Below are 15,787 nucleotides of genomic sequence, written 5' to 3'. Positions count from 1 at the left end.
TTAAGTCCATGTAGTCTAATGTATTATTCAACACCTCTGTTTCCTTATTTCTTTTCTGTCTGGTTGATCTACTGATGTGAGTGGTGTGTTACAGTTTCCTAAAAAGAATGTGTTGTAATCTGTTTCCTCCTTTAATTCTGTTATTATCTGTTTTACATATTTAGGTGTTTCTATATTTGGTGCATAGATATTTATAATGGTTATATCCTATTGTTTGACTGACCCCTTTATCACTATGTAATGTCCTTCTTTGTCTCTTGTTACTTTCTTTATTTTAAAATCAAGTCCTGCTGCTAGTCCTGCTTTCATTTCCCCTATTGTTTGCATGAAGAATCTTCTTCCATCCCTTCACTTTTAGTCTGTGTTTGTCTTTGGATCTGAAATGAGTCTCTTGTAGGCAGCATATAGATGGGTCTTGTTTCTTTACCAATTCTGCTACTCTATGTTTTTTGATTGGTGCATAGTCCATTTACATTTAAGGTGATTGATAGGCATGTACTTACTGCCATTTTATTATTTTGTTTGTTTTTATAGCTCCTCTCTGTTCTTTTCTTTCTCTTTATACTCTTCTCTTGTTATATGATAGTTCTTTTTAGTGTTGTGGTTGGATTTCTCTTTACAAATTTTTTTGTGTATTATAGGCTTTAGGTTTGTGGTTACCAAAGGTTCTTCCACAAGCAGCTGGTTTCTCAGCCTCACAGAGTATTCCAACTGTCTCTGGTGTCCAGTCCTGCTAATCACCAGAACACAATGCAATATGGGCTCATGTTCCTGGAGTGGCTCTCCAGGGCCAGGTGTGCAATGTTTCTGGGTGCCCATCCCCTCCCCACTCTGTTCCTCTTCCTCCTACCCATGGACTGAGATGGGGGAGGGCTTGGGTTCTGCTAAATCACAGCTCTGCCACATTACCCTTTCTGCGTGGTCTTTTTTTCTTCCCCAGGTGTAGGTGACCTGTTCTGCAGTCTTCAGTTCATTTTCAGGTTTATCTGTATTTGCTGCCTTGGTTTGTGGGTGGGAGGAGGTTTCTGTCTTGCCTTCCTACTCCACCATCTTGAGCCTTTCTCCACCAGAAGTACATTTTTTTTTTGAGAGAAAATAATCTTGGACTATATTTTCAAATAAATATTTTTCACACTTAATTTTCAATTATAATTTATGATTATAAAGTTTTAATTCTTTGACTTTATAACTCTTCTTGCTGAAAATCTTGCCTCCCAACATTAAAGTGATTACTTAGTACTACTCAAAGTAGTGTATCTATAAGAACTGATTTCAGAATAGCAATATGAATGTTACTACAACTAATAAGACACTTGAAAATAAGTAAGTTTTATTTTTAGTTCTTTTTCATTAGGGTATAATCTCACTAGGAATAAACAATCAAATTATTGTGTTTCAAAGTCACACACAGTATTTCAAGCTATGCACTCAATACACAAATTTTCTTTTTTTTTGAGTTTTGGGGATCACTCCTTAAAAATAAAAAAAATTTTATTATGGTAAAATGCACATAACATAAAATTTACAATTTTAATGATTTTTAACTATCATTCAATGGTATTAAATATATTCATATTTTGTGTAACTATTACACCAGCCATCTACAGAACTTTTTTCATCTTCCTGAAGTCTGTATCCATTAACAGTAACTTTTCCCCATCCATTCCCCGCCAGGCTCTGGCAGCCACCATTGTAAGTCTGTCTCTATAAATCTGACTACTCTAGGTTCTCATATTGTAGGTGGAATCACACAGTATTTGTCATCTGTGACTGTTTTATTTCACTTAGTAGGGACTATTTTTAAAACATTTAATAGGATTTTACAATTATGTAAAATATTTGCATGTTTGCAAAGCCAAATTTGTAAAACAAGTTTCATTCAGAGAGGTCTAGGTTCTATATTCCTGACTCCCAACCCTATAAAGCTAACCATTTGATGTTTTTGGTTTATCCTTTGCTTGCTCCTGCCCCCCTTTTTTATACTATAATCAAAAAACAAAACATAAATTTGTATGTATTCCTTTATTCTTAGATGGCTGTATGTAAGAATGGTAAACCAGTGATAGTATACTATACATAATCTTTTTATCTTGCTTTATTCTCTTATCAATATATAATGGGTATCATTCCTTATAGATGTAAGTTCTTAGTTCCCATTTATATTTACAGCCTTTAACTCATAATTCCTAACTAACTTATCAGCTATAATATGGACAATGTTTAGGAGTACAGTTGGAGGTTACATACCATATACTTTCCTAATACTTGTTGAAAATCTGCAGCAACTGTATTTGAAGGAGAAAAATATTCTTGTGACATCAAAGAATTTCTCAGAAATGTATCACTAACCTGGGGAAATTAAAGGAAATGTTTAACCTATGTCGATAATTTCAACAAAGAATTACAGAGCAAATATTTATTTGAAGCAAAATCTAGCCAAAACCTGAAAGAAAAGAAATCACCATATTTCTAGTATTTTGGTGACAGGTTGCCCTTTTTATTAAAGATACAGTATTTATGAAACCTGTACTGGCCCAGTCTACACTGCTGCACTACAGATCACAACCTTTTACAGGAGACTGCATGCAATGTACTACCTTGATTCTATGGCTTATCTAAGGACTTATGGGAAAGAACAGATGTTTGCCTCTCGCAGACAAGGAAAGACAGGGATCCAAGATACTTTTCCAAGTAAGTGCTTTTCATTTTCCCTTCCTGCCCCTACCCTGGAAATCCACTCAGCAATAATTAAACAATTGCAACTAAATGTCATGAGACTATCTTTCAAACCCTATAAAGTTGTTTTAGGACATTTCAAAGTCTCGAGAAGGAATTCTGACAACTGTTTGCACTAAATGTTGTAATCCCCAGAAGGAGTGGTAAAAAAATATGTTGTTGGCAATTTTGTGTCATCTGGTTTTGGAAAGGTGGTAAAGTTAGTAAGTTTTGTCACAGATGACTGATTTTTCCATTAACAGATTTTTATTAAAACATTTATCCTGAACTACATATTTGTGAAAAAAACCTGAAGATTGCTATCACTTACTTTTTAAAATAAGAAACAAACATACTATCTGGGCCATAAGTTACCACAATAATAGTTTAGCTCTAGTCTGTCTTTAGGGGTGCCTTTTATGAAGTCTCCTTATTCTGGCTAGAGATTAAACTTGGGGTGATAATAAACAACAGGTGGTATTTTTGAGAAGGCTAACTACCTTTTAATAAATTTATAAAATCTCATGTATTTAGATAAGTGCATATGTGTATATATATATTTACTCTATTTACCATATTTTATATTTGCTTACAGTTTTCAGGTAAAACTTTTCCTGAAGATAATATGTTTTGATTAAAAAATACATTTCTTTTCATTTAACTCTTGCAATTGATCTATATTTTCTATCAGAAGTGCCTTGTATATAATTATTTGTAAATTAAATACATATGCTATTGAAAATATACATTAAATATAAGTGAAGCTTAATATCTTTCTTATTTTTAAAGAACAAAGTAAATATAAAGAGAGATTCTAATAGATCTGAGTAGGTTATATTTGCAGACCTTGCTTTAGAGTTGGGGCAAGTGTGGAAATAGCAGGCAGATGAAGGATAAAGGTAAGAAATCTCTGAAGGTCATTAGCTTTATAGACAGATGAGTGATCTGCTTTTAGTTAGTGACACTACTTCTAATAAACTATAAAACAGAGAACTCTTAATTTCAATAACTGAAAAAGTCCTTGAAGTGGTATAAGAAATCACTTACGTTTTTAAGAAATGCTGGTGGTGTTATAATATCCATGGCATTGTCTGTAGCACATAGATAAGTGATTCCACCAATACAAAGAGTATGGTAGACAAAGCTTTGTAAAGAAAATATTCATTTTACATAATAACATTGAAGAAATTAAGCACCCTTGTAGAATTTTGTTTTCAAACTTTCAGTAGTAGTGTAAAAGCTATAGACAGTTTTTTATAATCTGAATAATTAGAAAATATTTCATTATTTGAAAAATTAAATAGTTAAATAAAAACTACAAAATTAAAATTATATTTAAAATTGCATCAACCAAATGAATTAGAATAAAGAGAAAACTCTAACAATCTATATCAATAATCTAAAATGGCTGATAGAAATCACTCACATTCCATGACTGAATCAAGAGTCTGATCAAACAGAAAATACTATGTTCACTGATTTTTACTATCCCTACATTTATAAGTAGATCTATTCAATTGTGGCACTTTTGGCTTTCTAGTATGGTAGATAAGAATTTAATAAATCGTAAACTGCCAATACCAAATATTCTGGAGAACAGGATGAATTGGGGAAGGGGGAATTAAACTCCCCAATAGTATGCAAGAGTATACCTTATCTTGACCACTCCACTTCTAGAACTTTTGTGCTTTCTCAGTCACATGGTAGAAGACTAGAAGACTCTTGGGAAGTGCATCTATACTGCTCAACAATCCAGAAAATTTAGGAATATGGCAACAAAAAAAATGGTTGATGCTTAGACTTTAATCATTTTGAACACTCTATATTCAAATGGTTCACAGCCAACAGACCTGGTCAAATGTTAAACTGGATATACATGACAATGAGAAATCTCAGAAACAGGTAGAAAGATAACCCTAGAGGCAGAAAACTTAAAATATGTACCCTTTCAACATAAATCCTTCATATCATATCATGAATATGCTACAAATATTTTTAATGATATTGATACATATATTCTCCACTTGAAATTTTATTTCTAAATTGGAAGGAATCTTTGCTTTAATAGAGTTGCAAATTCTATCATCTCTCTAAAAATTATATACGTAATTTGAAGCAAATTGATACTGGATGTGAAAGGAGAGATATTGTAAATTTATGTTCAGTATGTTATTAGTGGGTGACATTCAGAAACTTTAAATATTAAAAAACTTGAATACCTGGTGTCCAGGATATACTGTTTTTTTTGAGGATATACTGTTAACTGACAAAAGCAAGGTGGAGAAAAATGTGTAAGATGTAATACCATTTATCTACCATTTTCATATGCTACCATAAGAGAAGTACAAATATATGTATGCATCTCTAATAGGAAAAAAGAAAATAAAAAGAAATGATAAACTAAAAAGTTATTCAAAATGGTTACCTATAAAAAAGGAGTAGTAGGAGTAGAAAGAGAAAAGGAATAAAAATTAAGACCTCTTGGAAGAAACCCATTTTGCAGATTTGACTTTGGAATGATACAAATGTTTTGCATAGTTATGAATGTTATTAAGGCAAACTTCAAGAGAACAATCCTTAAAAATCAAAATCAAAATGAAAAGAATATTGAGTAACCAGGCAAGACATGATGGTATAGCATGGGAGCTCTGGTAGGGGTGGAAGTGGTCAGTTTGTGGATCTGTTTGGAAAGTCAAGGCAATAGAATTTGCTGATGGATTGGATTTGGATGTAAGAAGCAAAAGTCAAGTATCAGAAAGGTTTTAGGCCTGAGGAACTGTAAAGTGGTATGTGGAAGACTGCAGGAGGAGGTTTGGTTTTTGACAGAAGTTTGAGATGCCTATCGGACACCCAGAAGAGATACATAATAAGTGGTTGGATATATGAGTCAAGAGTTCAGAAAGAGGTCCTTGAAAATTTAAATTAAAATGTACAATGGTAGATGAGCAAAGTGTCTCTTTTTGAAGTCATTCCATTTAATAAGTGAAAACAAAATGGAATATCATCATTTTTTAACCCCCAGTGAATTAATGGCTCTAGGGTATAGGCAATGAATATCAGTGACTGTTGGCATGTCAAAAGGAGATATAAGCAGACATACGTACCATCTGATAAAAAAGCACCTATAGTCTTGCCAAAGGGATCAAGCCTCTGGATCCAGTTGCTTGGACTATGGTGAAATGCATTTACGTATGCAGTCAGCAAAACCAGACTGTGGAAAACTATAGGTCTTTCAACATTAAACTGTAAGGAAAGGAAAAGGATGGAGAGGGAATATATAGATTAAAGAGATCTGAAAAACACTAAATTAAAAAACGGGCAGGATTGGGCTCTTACGTCTGTGGATGTGTATTTAGGCTCTGAGGCAATGAAGAAACAGGATAAATAATTGCTATAGAAGTTAGAAGGCTGGTTGTGTGTGGGGAGAGGGAAGAAGCTGTGGATGGGACAGGACACATGGTAGGGAGTTTTTGGGGTGGCTGGCAATGTTCTATTTTTTTTGGCTTTAGGTGTCAGTTGCGGTTTGTTGGAGGGGAGGTTCCCTTGTAAAACTTCATAAAACTATATATTCACTTGATGTAGTTTTTGGATTCTTATTTATTTTACAATCTAAAGGTTAAAACAAACCTACTCCTAAAAAAAATAATGATGAGTCTAAAAATAATAGAAGCTCTCTTATTCCCCACCTGTTCCTTCAGTAGGAAGATTTTTTCAAGGCTGGTTTAGGCCGTACCATGTCATTATTTGTACGTAGATCGATTCAATTGTGGCACTTCTTAGTAAAGCTTAGAGTGGTCGTATTAAAGATATTTTCATGTGTAAGTTTCCTTCTTTATTAATGAAATCTTCTGGGTATACCAAAAATGTATGGAGAACAAGATATCAAGAGCACTTTCCAGTTAAAATGTTACAGATACAATTAATGTCCTCTGTATACCTTCCTCAATTTCATTCTTCTCCCTTTCCTTTGCAGAGGTAACCACTATCTTGAATTTGGTATTAATCATTTCCATTTGCTTTTATGTTTTTACAGTTAGAAGTTCTCCTTTCTGAGGGTTCAAACAAGAGTAAGGGCAGCCAGTATTTTTTTCCCCTCATGTTATTATTATTAGGATTATTAGCTGGTAATGTTTAAAAAGCAGACTTTTATTAGACTATACCTTACCTTCCCATTCGAATTATGGTCTTTGGTTCAGCTCTGAGAAGTACAAGTCTAAGCACTATTGCCGCTGCTTCCTAAAAATAAATTGTCATATTTACTTGGTAGAAGATTGTAGTGTCTTTCATAATTCCTCTCCTAAATTTACTAATGACTCTTCGTTTATTAAGGAAAACCTGTTTACTAGGAGAACTAATGCATCGTAAGAGGCAAGTGTGCATGAAATAGTCATATGAATCTGAAGAAAATATTACAATTAAATGCACATGTACTTTGTATATATACATATAAGTGTGCAAATACAGGCTGCACTAATCAGTCGTATTTTTATAGTCACATCTTATATGCAGCTTCAGGGCTGGGAAGCACTATCTAATCAATTATCTTTTCAGTGACCTCTAGTCTTTGAAACTATACATAAAATGTTAATGGATATATTCAGCTCTTACTGTTTAAATACCCTAAGCAGTCTTCTTTTTTCTTTTTTTGATTAAGATGAAGATTTTTATTCACTGATGTCTTTCTGTAAAATATATAATTGCTAAGATCTCTTACACCTTTTCTTATAAGGCTCATTCTTTGGGAGAAAATTTGCAAGGTTTTAGAATTGCCCTGAATACCTTAAATACAGTTAATTGTATGGAATCCCATTAATTTACTTTAGAAGTGTGAAAGGAACCTGAAAGTTACCTAGGAAGACTTGAAAAGCCACACTTCTAATTCACTTTTCCATGTTCACACAATGACACTTGATGTAAGAACTTTTTGGGAGGGTAAAATGTATTACTAATGGTAGAAAGTAAAATTTGAAATTCTTGGTATTGCCTGAAAAATCCAGGCAGTATTCTCTAGGAAGGTATTTCCTAAGAAACCTGAAAACTGAAGGAAATACATAAACTTACACTTACTCTATTATCATCACAGGAACATAGTCTCCTTGCTTTCCCCAAGTGTCCTTTTGAGTACATAAATAATGAAATCATAGAAAAATTGAAACAAAGTAAATGGAAACATGAGGCAGTAAAATGAGTGACAAATTGGGTTTTGGTTCTATTTCTAGAACTAATTTGCTGTGCAATTTAAGAAAGTGCCTTGTCTGGGCCTGTATCCTCATGCAAAGAATGAAGGGATTGGGCAAGATAATCTCTAGGATCCTGTCTAGTTTCAGAACTCTACTAATACCAGTGGATGTGATCTCATGATTAAGTTTTGGTGGGTAGTAGTATTTTCCTAACGAATATAAAGTATTTGCAACCTTGGTATTTAGCATTGAGGAAAGACATGAAAGAACTGTTCCTTAAAGCTCCTTGTCACCCTTTTTTCCCTCTCCAGTCAGCTATTTGCATAGCAGCCATTCTAAACCTTTAATCCTTTCCTCCAGTTGCACACTATTCACCCCCTGCTACTCTTACCTTCCTGCATGTGTCATAGAGAGGCCATCAGGCTTATGAGCTCCTTCAACTTCCTGTCTCTTTCTTAAGTAATTAAATGCTTATTGAAAACTACATACTAGGCATTGTCCTTGTCCTGAAGTCTGATGGCAGAGACAGGTAAGAAAAAGATTCCAATCCAGCCAGGTAAGTAGTTTGGTAAAGGGATGTAAATTAGCCTGAGCTTGGGGAAGGCTTCAGGAGGAATTGAGAAGTCCCAAAGTGCAGAAGAGGTTATAAAGTGGGGAAAATGGGTTCCAGGGAGTGGGAAGAGGAGCTGCAGAGGGAGACCTTAGACTGGAAACAGTGTGATGTACAGAACAGCTGGAGCACAGGGATATGTGGGGAAGAGAAGATATTCATGGAAAAGCCCTACCAGAGAGGGCCCCAGGCTAAGGAGTATGGACTTTATTCTAACGTAATCAGGTGCCATCAAATGATTTTAAGCAGGGGAGTGATATAATCGTATTTGGTTTTAGGAACAATACTTGAGCAGCAATGTGGAGGGTGGTTTTGAGAGGGAAAAGGCTGAAGTCTGGGGAATCAGTTAGGAGTCATTTTCAATAATCCTGGTGAGAAGTAATGAGGGCCGAGAGGCAAATATGGTTCCAAAACAAGGAGATGGATTCAAGAATACTCAGGAGATAGAACTGACAGAACCTCTGAGAGATGAACAAAAGTGAAGGTGAAGAAGTGGGAAAAATTGAAGGTGACTCCTTTATGGCTCAGTAGAGCTACTCAGCAAATTAGAAATGCATGAGGGAATCTGTTAGGCAAGATAATTTAGTTCTGGACATATGTTTTAACTTCTACTAGGCAATCTGTGCAGACAGATTACTTTGGAAGTGGGTTTGACATTTATCAAAGTAAAGGTGCTCATGGGTGTGAATGAATGTGTCAAGTTAAAAGAGGACTGAAGTTAGAACCTTGAGGAACACAGCACTTGAGGGATTGACAAAGAAGAATGCCCAAGAAGGAGACCAAGTTCTATGTCTTTATACCTACACCCCTCCTTTCCCCAGGAGAAAGGGGAAAGGCATTCCTCTAATCCAAGGCTCCTGTCTCTGCTGCAACATTGGACTCCATCCCTTTGTGTCCCTACAGGTCTTGCTCCGCCAACATCCTCTTCCCTTCTTTATCTCCCACCTCTCCTCCTGCCCATCAGCCTACATTCATGTGAAAGTTTTCCCTCAGTAAAAAATGAGATGCCTTCCTGGACCATGCTTCTTCTAGTTGTCCACTCTATCTCATTCTCAATTGTTGAAAGAACAGCCTAACTTCACTCTTGCTACTTCCTCATCTCTTATTCTCTTGGCCTAAGGCAATCTGTCTTCTGCCTCTACCACCTCTTCCAAACCGCTAGCTGTAAGGTCACTAATCACTTCCTAATTGCTGAGTCCAATGAGTAACTTTTAGATCTTGTTCAACTTCTTTGGGCCGTGAAACATTCTTATAACTTTTTTCTCTTGGCTTTCAGGACACCATTGCTCTGTTCTCAAACAGTGCTCTGCCTTTTAGTCCTCTTCTCTCTATATACTTTTCTTGGTCAATCTTACCATTTTTACTATCTTCAGCTGTTAGTCCCTATCCTAAGAGTGCTACCTACTGGACATTCAAATATTTTAGGAATAAAGTGGAGGAATAAATATACAAATAGACTGGTCATTTTCAACAGGCAACAAATTCAACCTGTCCTAAAGGTTGTATTCCCTCTGACACCTTCCCCTGTAATCCTCCTCCTCCATCTGTAGTTTCTCTCATTTAATGCCACCTAACAAAAATATTTGAAAATGATCACGTTGTACACCTTATAAAGTGTACACCTTATACATACATATGTCAAATATATGTATTTTTCTCCAATAAAGCTGGGGGAAAAAAGGAATAAAGAAAAAAAACTGAATTATCCTAGGCAGACCTTGTCCCTTATCCCAAATATTCAACCACTCACTAACTCCTGAGCATTAGTTCTACAAAGTCTCCTTAGAATCTGCACCCCTCCTTTCCATCTGTACCATCATTGCTTTAGCTCGGGCCCTTAGCTCTCCTACCTAAACTATAACAATATCATCCTAATTGGTTCTCTCCCCTGCAATCCACTTTCCATACTGTAAGCAGACCAAATTTTCCAGGAGAAGAATCAGATTGTATTACTCTTTTATTTATCTTTAACTGCTCTCCAGTTTCCCTAGGAAAAGAAAACAAACTGAACACAGGATCCCCCACTAACTACCCTCTGCCCACTTTTCTGACCTCATCTTTAGCTCCTACATACTGCAACCTTGTGCTCTAGCAATATTCTTCAAGTTCTTCAAGTTCCCCAAACACACGGTGCTGCTTCCTCTGAATGGAATTCTCACTCCCCTGTCCTGTGACAGGCCAACTCTTGTGGAAGCTTCTAAGCCAAGCACCCTAACGTCACCTCCTATGTGGTCAGCAAGCAGTCACCCATCCTAACTGCTGTAGAGGAGCAATCTCGACCTACCTCTACTGAAACACTTTTTACACTGTAGGACAACTGTATACAGACCTCGGACATTAAGGGACAACGAGCTCAGCTAGGGACAACTCCAGGTGCCATCTTCTCTTCATCGCTGCATCCTCCACACCTTTACCCCTCGGTTACGCAACTAACACAAGTCCAAATGAGTGCTGAACTGCAGGTCATTTTTTTTTTTCAGGGGAGAGAAAATCTTTAAGGGTCTCCAAAATTGAAGCTGACTGCTAATTCCGCCAAATGGATCGCATGCAGTACCACCCCTCACCCCTAGACGGTGCACATGCGGCTCCGCAGTTTCGGAGCGCCGAGGTTCTCGCTTGGGATTCACGGCCTGGCAGGCTCAGCAGCGCGCGGGGCCGAGATCTTTGGCCCCCACTGACCGTTTCAGCTCCCAGAGGGCCGCTGTGTCTAGAAGGCCTGCCGGCAGGCGTCACCCATGAAGAGCGGAACCTGCTAAGGCAGAGGCGCGGACCCGGAGGTACCTGATAGGAGCCGCCGGTGAGGGCCAGCTCCGCCAGGACCGCTCGGCCGTTGGCAATGCAGCTGTAGGTGATGGCCATGGGGCAGTGAAGGAAGGGCTTCTGCCGGACCAAACCACCCGCGACAGCCTCAGGGAGGCGACTGGGGCGGGGCTCCGAGAGGGCGGTGCTTGCGCAGGCGCGGGAAGCGATTGATTGTCAGGAAGGGAGGCGGGGCCATTCCTGGCCAGGGAGGAGTATGTGATGAGACGGGGGCGGGGTTTCTGGAAAAACTGGCTTTGGGTGGGTGAAGCCCTTCTTCCTGGTCATCCTTAAAATCATCTAAGAGCCAGTTTACTTAACAGTGATTACCTACATATGATTCATTCACAATCTAGGACATGTAAGTATGGACCAATGATTTAAAATAAAATCCATTCATTACCTAAACAAGCATTTTTTGAACTCCCGCTATGTGCCCAGTGCCTTAGTAAGATGTAGGCACCAGACAACTGACTTTGAGGAGTTCATATTCTTGTAACGATTGCAGAGGCATATGCAGGCAGATACCAGTCTCAAGTGGTGGTGTGTGCTGTGATGGAAAGCTAGGCTGAGTTGCAGAAGCTGGAGTGGAGGCAGCTAATTCTCCTTGGGAGAGGGAGAAAAACTTTCAAAGTCTGTCAGATTTAGAGGACGGGTTGCAATTCCCTAAGTAGGAAGGAAAGATAGGACAGTTGAAGCAGAGGGAACAGCCTTTGAAAAGCCGTAATAGAAGGCAGGTGGGTTTAGGGAATGAATGTAATTGAGTGTGGCAGAGAAAAGGTGTGAGGTAGAGAGGGTAGGAGGTGAGAGTGGTGGGAGTGGTAGAATGACTTTTGTTATCCTCATCTTCCCTGACAAGAATTTTTTTAAGTATAAGCTTAAGATGAGCTTATATATTTTCATTAGTAAGATATTGTGGTAAAGTGGATACAAGTCAGACAAACTTGGATTCAAATAAAAGTATTGCCATGCACTGTGTGCCTTTACTGTAAGTTAACTTTTCTGAGACTTAGTTTCCAAATCTATAAAATGGGGATAATTCTCAAGTTTAAATTATAAAGTAATTATGCAAAATATTTAGCACACAGTAGATATGCAATTGCAATCCTTATTGTGATAAATACATTAATGAGAATTACTTTCTTTTCCCCAGTGGTATAACTTCAAAGGAAAAACAATCGATGTCCTGGGGTGGTTGGCAGGAAGTAAAAACAGGTAGTCAACTGAGTTTATTTTAACTCAGTGCAATCACACTGGACTTGACAAGCAAGCAGCAAAACTGGCCTGGATGTAGCTCCTGAGAAAAATGCTTTGTTGAATTGTGTATCTTCTTATATAAAGGAAGTCTTTTATCAGCTTGGAGATAATATCTTGCATTATAGGTGCAGTGACTTAATTAAAAGCACTGGTCACATTATCTGTATGTGTGGGAAAATGATATATGTTAATTCTGAGGTAATGCATTGGTATATTCTTGCTTACAGTAAAAATAAGCTGAATAAAGTTGGCTGCATTGCAGTGCCTCTTCTGTTTAGTAAACCCTGACTCTGACAGACAGCAATGAAATCATGACAACAAGCATCGAATAGTTGGCGGGCTGCATATGGGACCTCCCTTATCTCAGTCTCACCTTGTCATTATTAAAACAGTTGCATGAAGCAGGCGTGCAGGTGTGGTGGGTTCATTTTGCACAATCCACAAATTCAGGCCTGCAGCAATGTAAAACAATTTTTAAGAACTCTTTCTTTGAGCCCCATTTTACCCTATACCTGAAGCTTAATCTAGTCAACATCAGGTTTCATCAGTTAACTCGGGATTTCCTCTTCCCTTCTGTCTACATAGGGTGGCATTTATGTGTGTTAGAAACTTGGTGGAGGGGGAGATCTGATTTGTGACCATCGTATCTCTCAGGTGGCATCTGCTCCTAGAGTTCTCTGTCTCTGGTCATCAGCTCACATACTCCACTGGGAACCTCAGGGTCCCTTCAGGTGCTTTGGTTCTCTTGGGGTGAAGAATACTTCCTCCTGCTCACTCTTGCCATGCTGAAGCATTGGAAGGCATGCGAGGCTGTTCCAGGCCTCAGGCCTACTTACCATGCTGCCACCCCTCCTGTTGTGCTGTTACTCTGTTGTCATGTGGGAAGCAGCTCTTGGACCTCAACTTTGAGAGCAAGCCCTTGGATTCCCAATTAACTGAGAGTCTTCCCATCACCACACTCCATCACCCCTCACCTCCCAGCGTGGACTCTGGGTCCAACCGATTGCTTCCTTTGGGCTCTGCACCACCCCCGCTATGGAAACTATCAAGTCTAGGTGGGGAACCTCCTACCACCCCAGGCTTTCTTCCCAATTCATGGTATTAATGTTGACTTCTGCTGTCCCACACCTTTTCTTTCCATATTCTTTCTCTTCAGGGAGTTTCCAAAATCTGTTTTGAAACAATAAGAGCTGAGCATCTTTTCCTTCGTTCCCTGTTCTTCCTCCTCCTCCTCCATTGTCTTTGTTGTCTATTTCTATGCTAAGGAATAGCCGAGTGTTTCCATCTTTCTCTGGACAGTTGACCAAGCCTTGAGGGTGGAGCAGGGGCAGTGAGAAGCTGGATCCCTGGGAAGGAGCCCTGGGGTCTTTCACTACTGGCCATTTCTTTTAAAACAAGCTTTTAGATTTCATGCCTACTTTTGACTAGCAAATCTATTGTCCTTGCTTTTTAGAGATTAGCTTCTCAGAAGGAAAAGTTGCTAAGTTTTGAATTATCCCATTCCTTAGGTCACTAGAGAATTTGTCAATATTCCACAAGCAAGAGACTTTCAAGCACTTTCATTCAAGATGCTTCTTATTAAATATTGGAGTTCTCCTATGAAGGACGTCTCTTTTACTTATTGTTATTCTTCAAAATGGAAATATTTTTATATATTTTCCTTACAGCATGTGATCACTGTAGAAATCCAAACAATATAGCAGTAAAAATCCATTTTTACTATAAAAATAACCACTGCAATAATCTAGTTTATTTTTGTCTTTTTTATATTTGACATACTTGCATAATTTTTTTTCTGAAATCTGTTTAAATTCATAATTTGTTGTTTTCATTAACTTCCATATACATTTCAAATATTTCCTCTGACATTTATCATTTTCTTTTTCTTTGGTGTTTATTCTTTTGCTGACATTTTTGTTTCTTATCTAGTTAAAGATGTTAGTATTTTTTATTAGGATGTAGGACCTTGGTGACATGTTAGGCAAGGAGTCCTTTCTATACCCATATAAAATTATTCCCTTTTTTTTTTCGGTTTGTGTTTTTTGGTTTGTTTTAATGTTTAAATCTTTAATCCACCTGAAATTTATTTTTGTGTTCTTGTGAGGCAGGCATCTGTGTTTTCCCAATTGTACAGCCAGTTGTTTAATACCATTTATTGACTATTGACTACTCTATCCTTTCCCCACTAATTTGAAATACCATTTTTACCATAGACTGAATTTCCCTGTATACATTGTTAGTTGGATTTTAGAGTCAATTTATATACCTATTTCTGTACTGATATTACAGTGATTCAAAACCATAGCTTGAATTGCTTTACATTTAAAAATTGAGAGAATTATTTGCAACACTGAGTCTTCTCATCCAGGAACATGGGCTACCTTTTTATTTATTCTTTATTGTATCTTCCTATAAAAGCTCCTTAAATTTCTTCATAAAGGCTTCACTCATCTTTTATAAATAAACACATATTTATTCTGGGATATTTTGAGTGCTTTATTAATGGGATCTGTCCCTCATTATGTTTTCAAACTGGCTGTTTCTGGCATGTGGAGCATCTTTGGCTATATTTAATATTTTTTGCATACAGCCCCTGCTCTGTTATATTGTACACTCCTTAAAGCCGGGGCTGTGCATAGACCACATAGTACTTTGTCCCATATGAACAGGAGGTAAGCTATTCTTGTTGACTGTCACATTATACTTTTCCATTATACTCAGCAGCCAAGTGCAGGAAGCCTCAGATAGCAATGATATTTGTGAAAACTGGATAATGACTGAGGAGAGTACAGTGGTAAGAGATTGAGGGGACTTTGGAGTTAAGCCAACCTGGGCTTGAGTGCTGACTTTTCCATTTTCTAGTTGTATAATCTTGACATCTCTGGATCTTGATTTTTTCTTTAGGCTCATCTCTGACCCTAATTCATAAAAAAAGCTGACATATGTAAAGCATCTTGTGACTGGCCCCTACTGGGGTTTCATAAGGGATGGCTGTTATGATCATTATGAGCCCATATGTCATGTAGCTGAATCTATCCAAAAAGGAAGCACCTTTAGGAAAGCACAGCCTGGCCTAGGTGTGGTGCCTCTTTACAGAGTCAATGAACATATTTGAATGAGCAGTCAAGGCTTAGGTTATGGAAATTTTCTAAAATTCTTCCTTTTGAGAACTGTGTTATATGTTGGTACCCTCTCTTTAACTTAAAAGTTTCTTGAGAACAGAGGC

General features: G+C 37.5%; 1 protein-coding gene across 2 annotated transcripts in view; it reads right to left on the bottom strand.

Moving 5' to 3' along the window:
• Positions 1–11,430, bottom strand: part of LOC118923036 (uncharacterized) — a 57,386-nt gene extending 45,956 nt beyond the window's left edge. Inside the window, exons 1-4 of one of the 2 annotated variants that reach the window (XM_057502381.1) lie at positions 11,287–11,430; positions 6,881–6,951; positions 3,763–3,859; positions 2,248–2,349 (exon numbers count right to left, since the gene is read on the bottom strand). In XM_057502381.1, the coding sequence (XP_057358364.1) occupies positions 2,248–2,349; positions 3,763–3,859; positions 6,881–6,951; positions 11,287–11,364 (348 nt within the window). In that variant the 5' untranslated portion in view covers positions 11,365–11,430. Of the gene's footprint in view, positions 1–2,247; positions 2,350–3,762; positions 3,860–6,880; positions 6,952–7,782; positions 9,509–11,286 lie in introns of those variants that run through there. The other variant, XM_057502382.1, reaches the window with a different exon arrangement.
• Between the last annotated feature and the right edge of the window lie 4,357 nt (positions 11,431–15,787).

The sequence above is a fragment of the Manis pentadactyla genome, chromosome 5 (genome assembly GCF_030020395.1).
Source record: "Manis pentadactyla isolate mManPen7 chromosome 5, mManPen7.hap1, whole genome shotgun sequence".
Taxonomy (NCBI): Eukaryota; Metazoa; Chordata; class Mammalia; order Pholidota; family Manidae; genus Manis; species Manis pentadactyla.
This window is presented reverse-complemented; position numbering and strand designations above follow the sequence as displayed.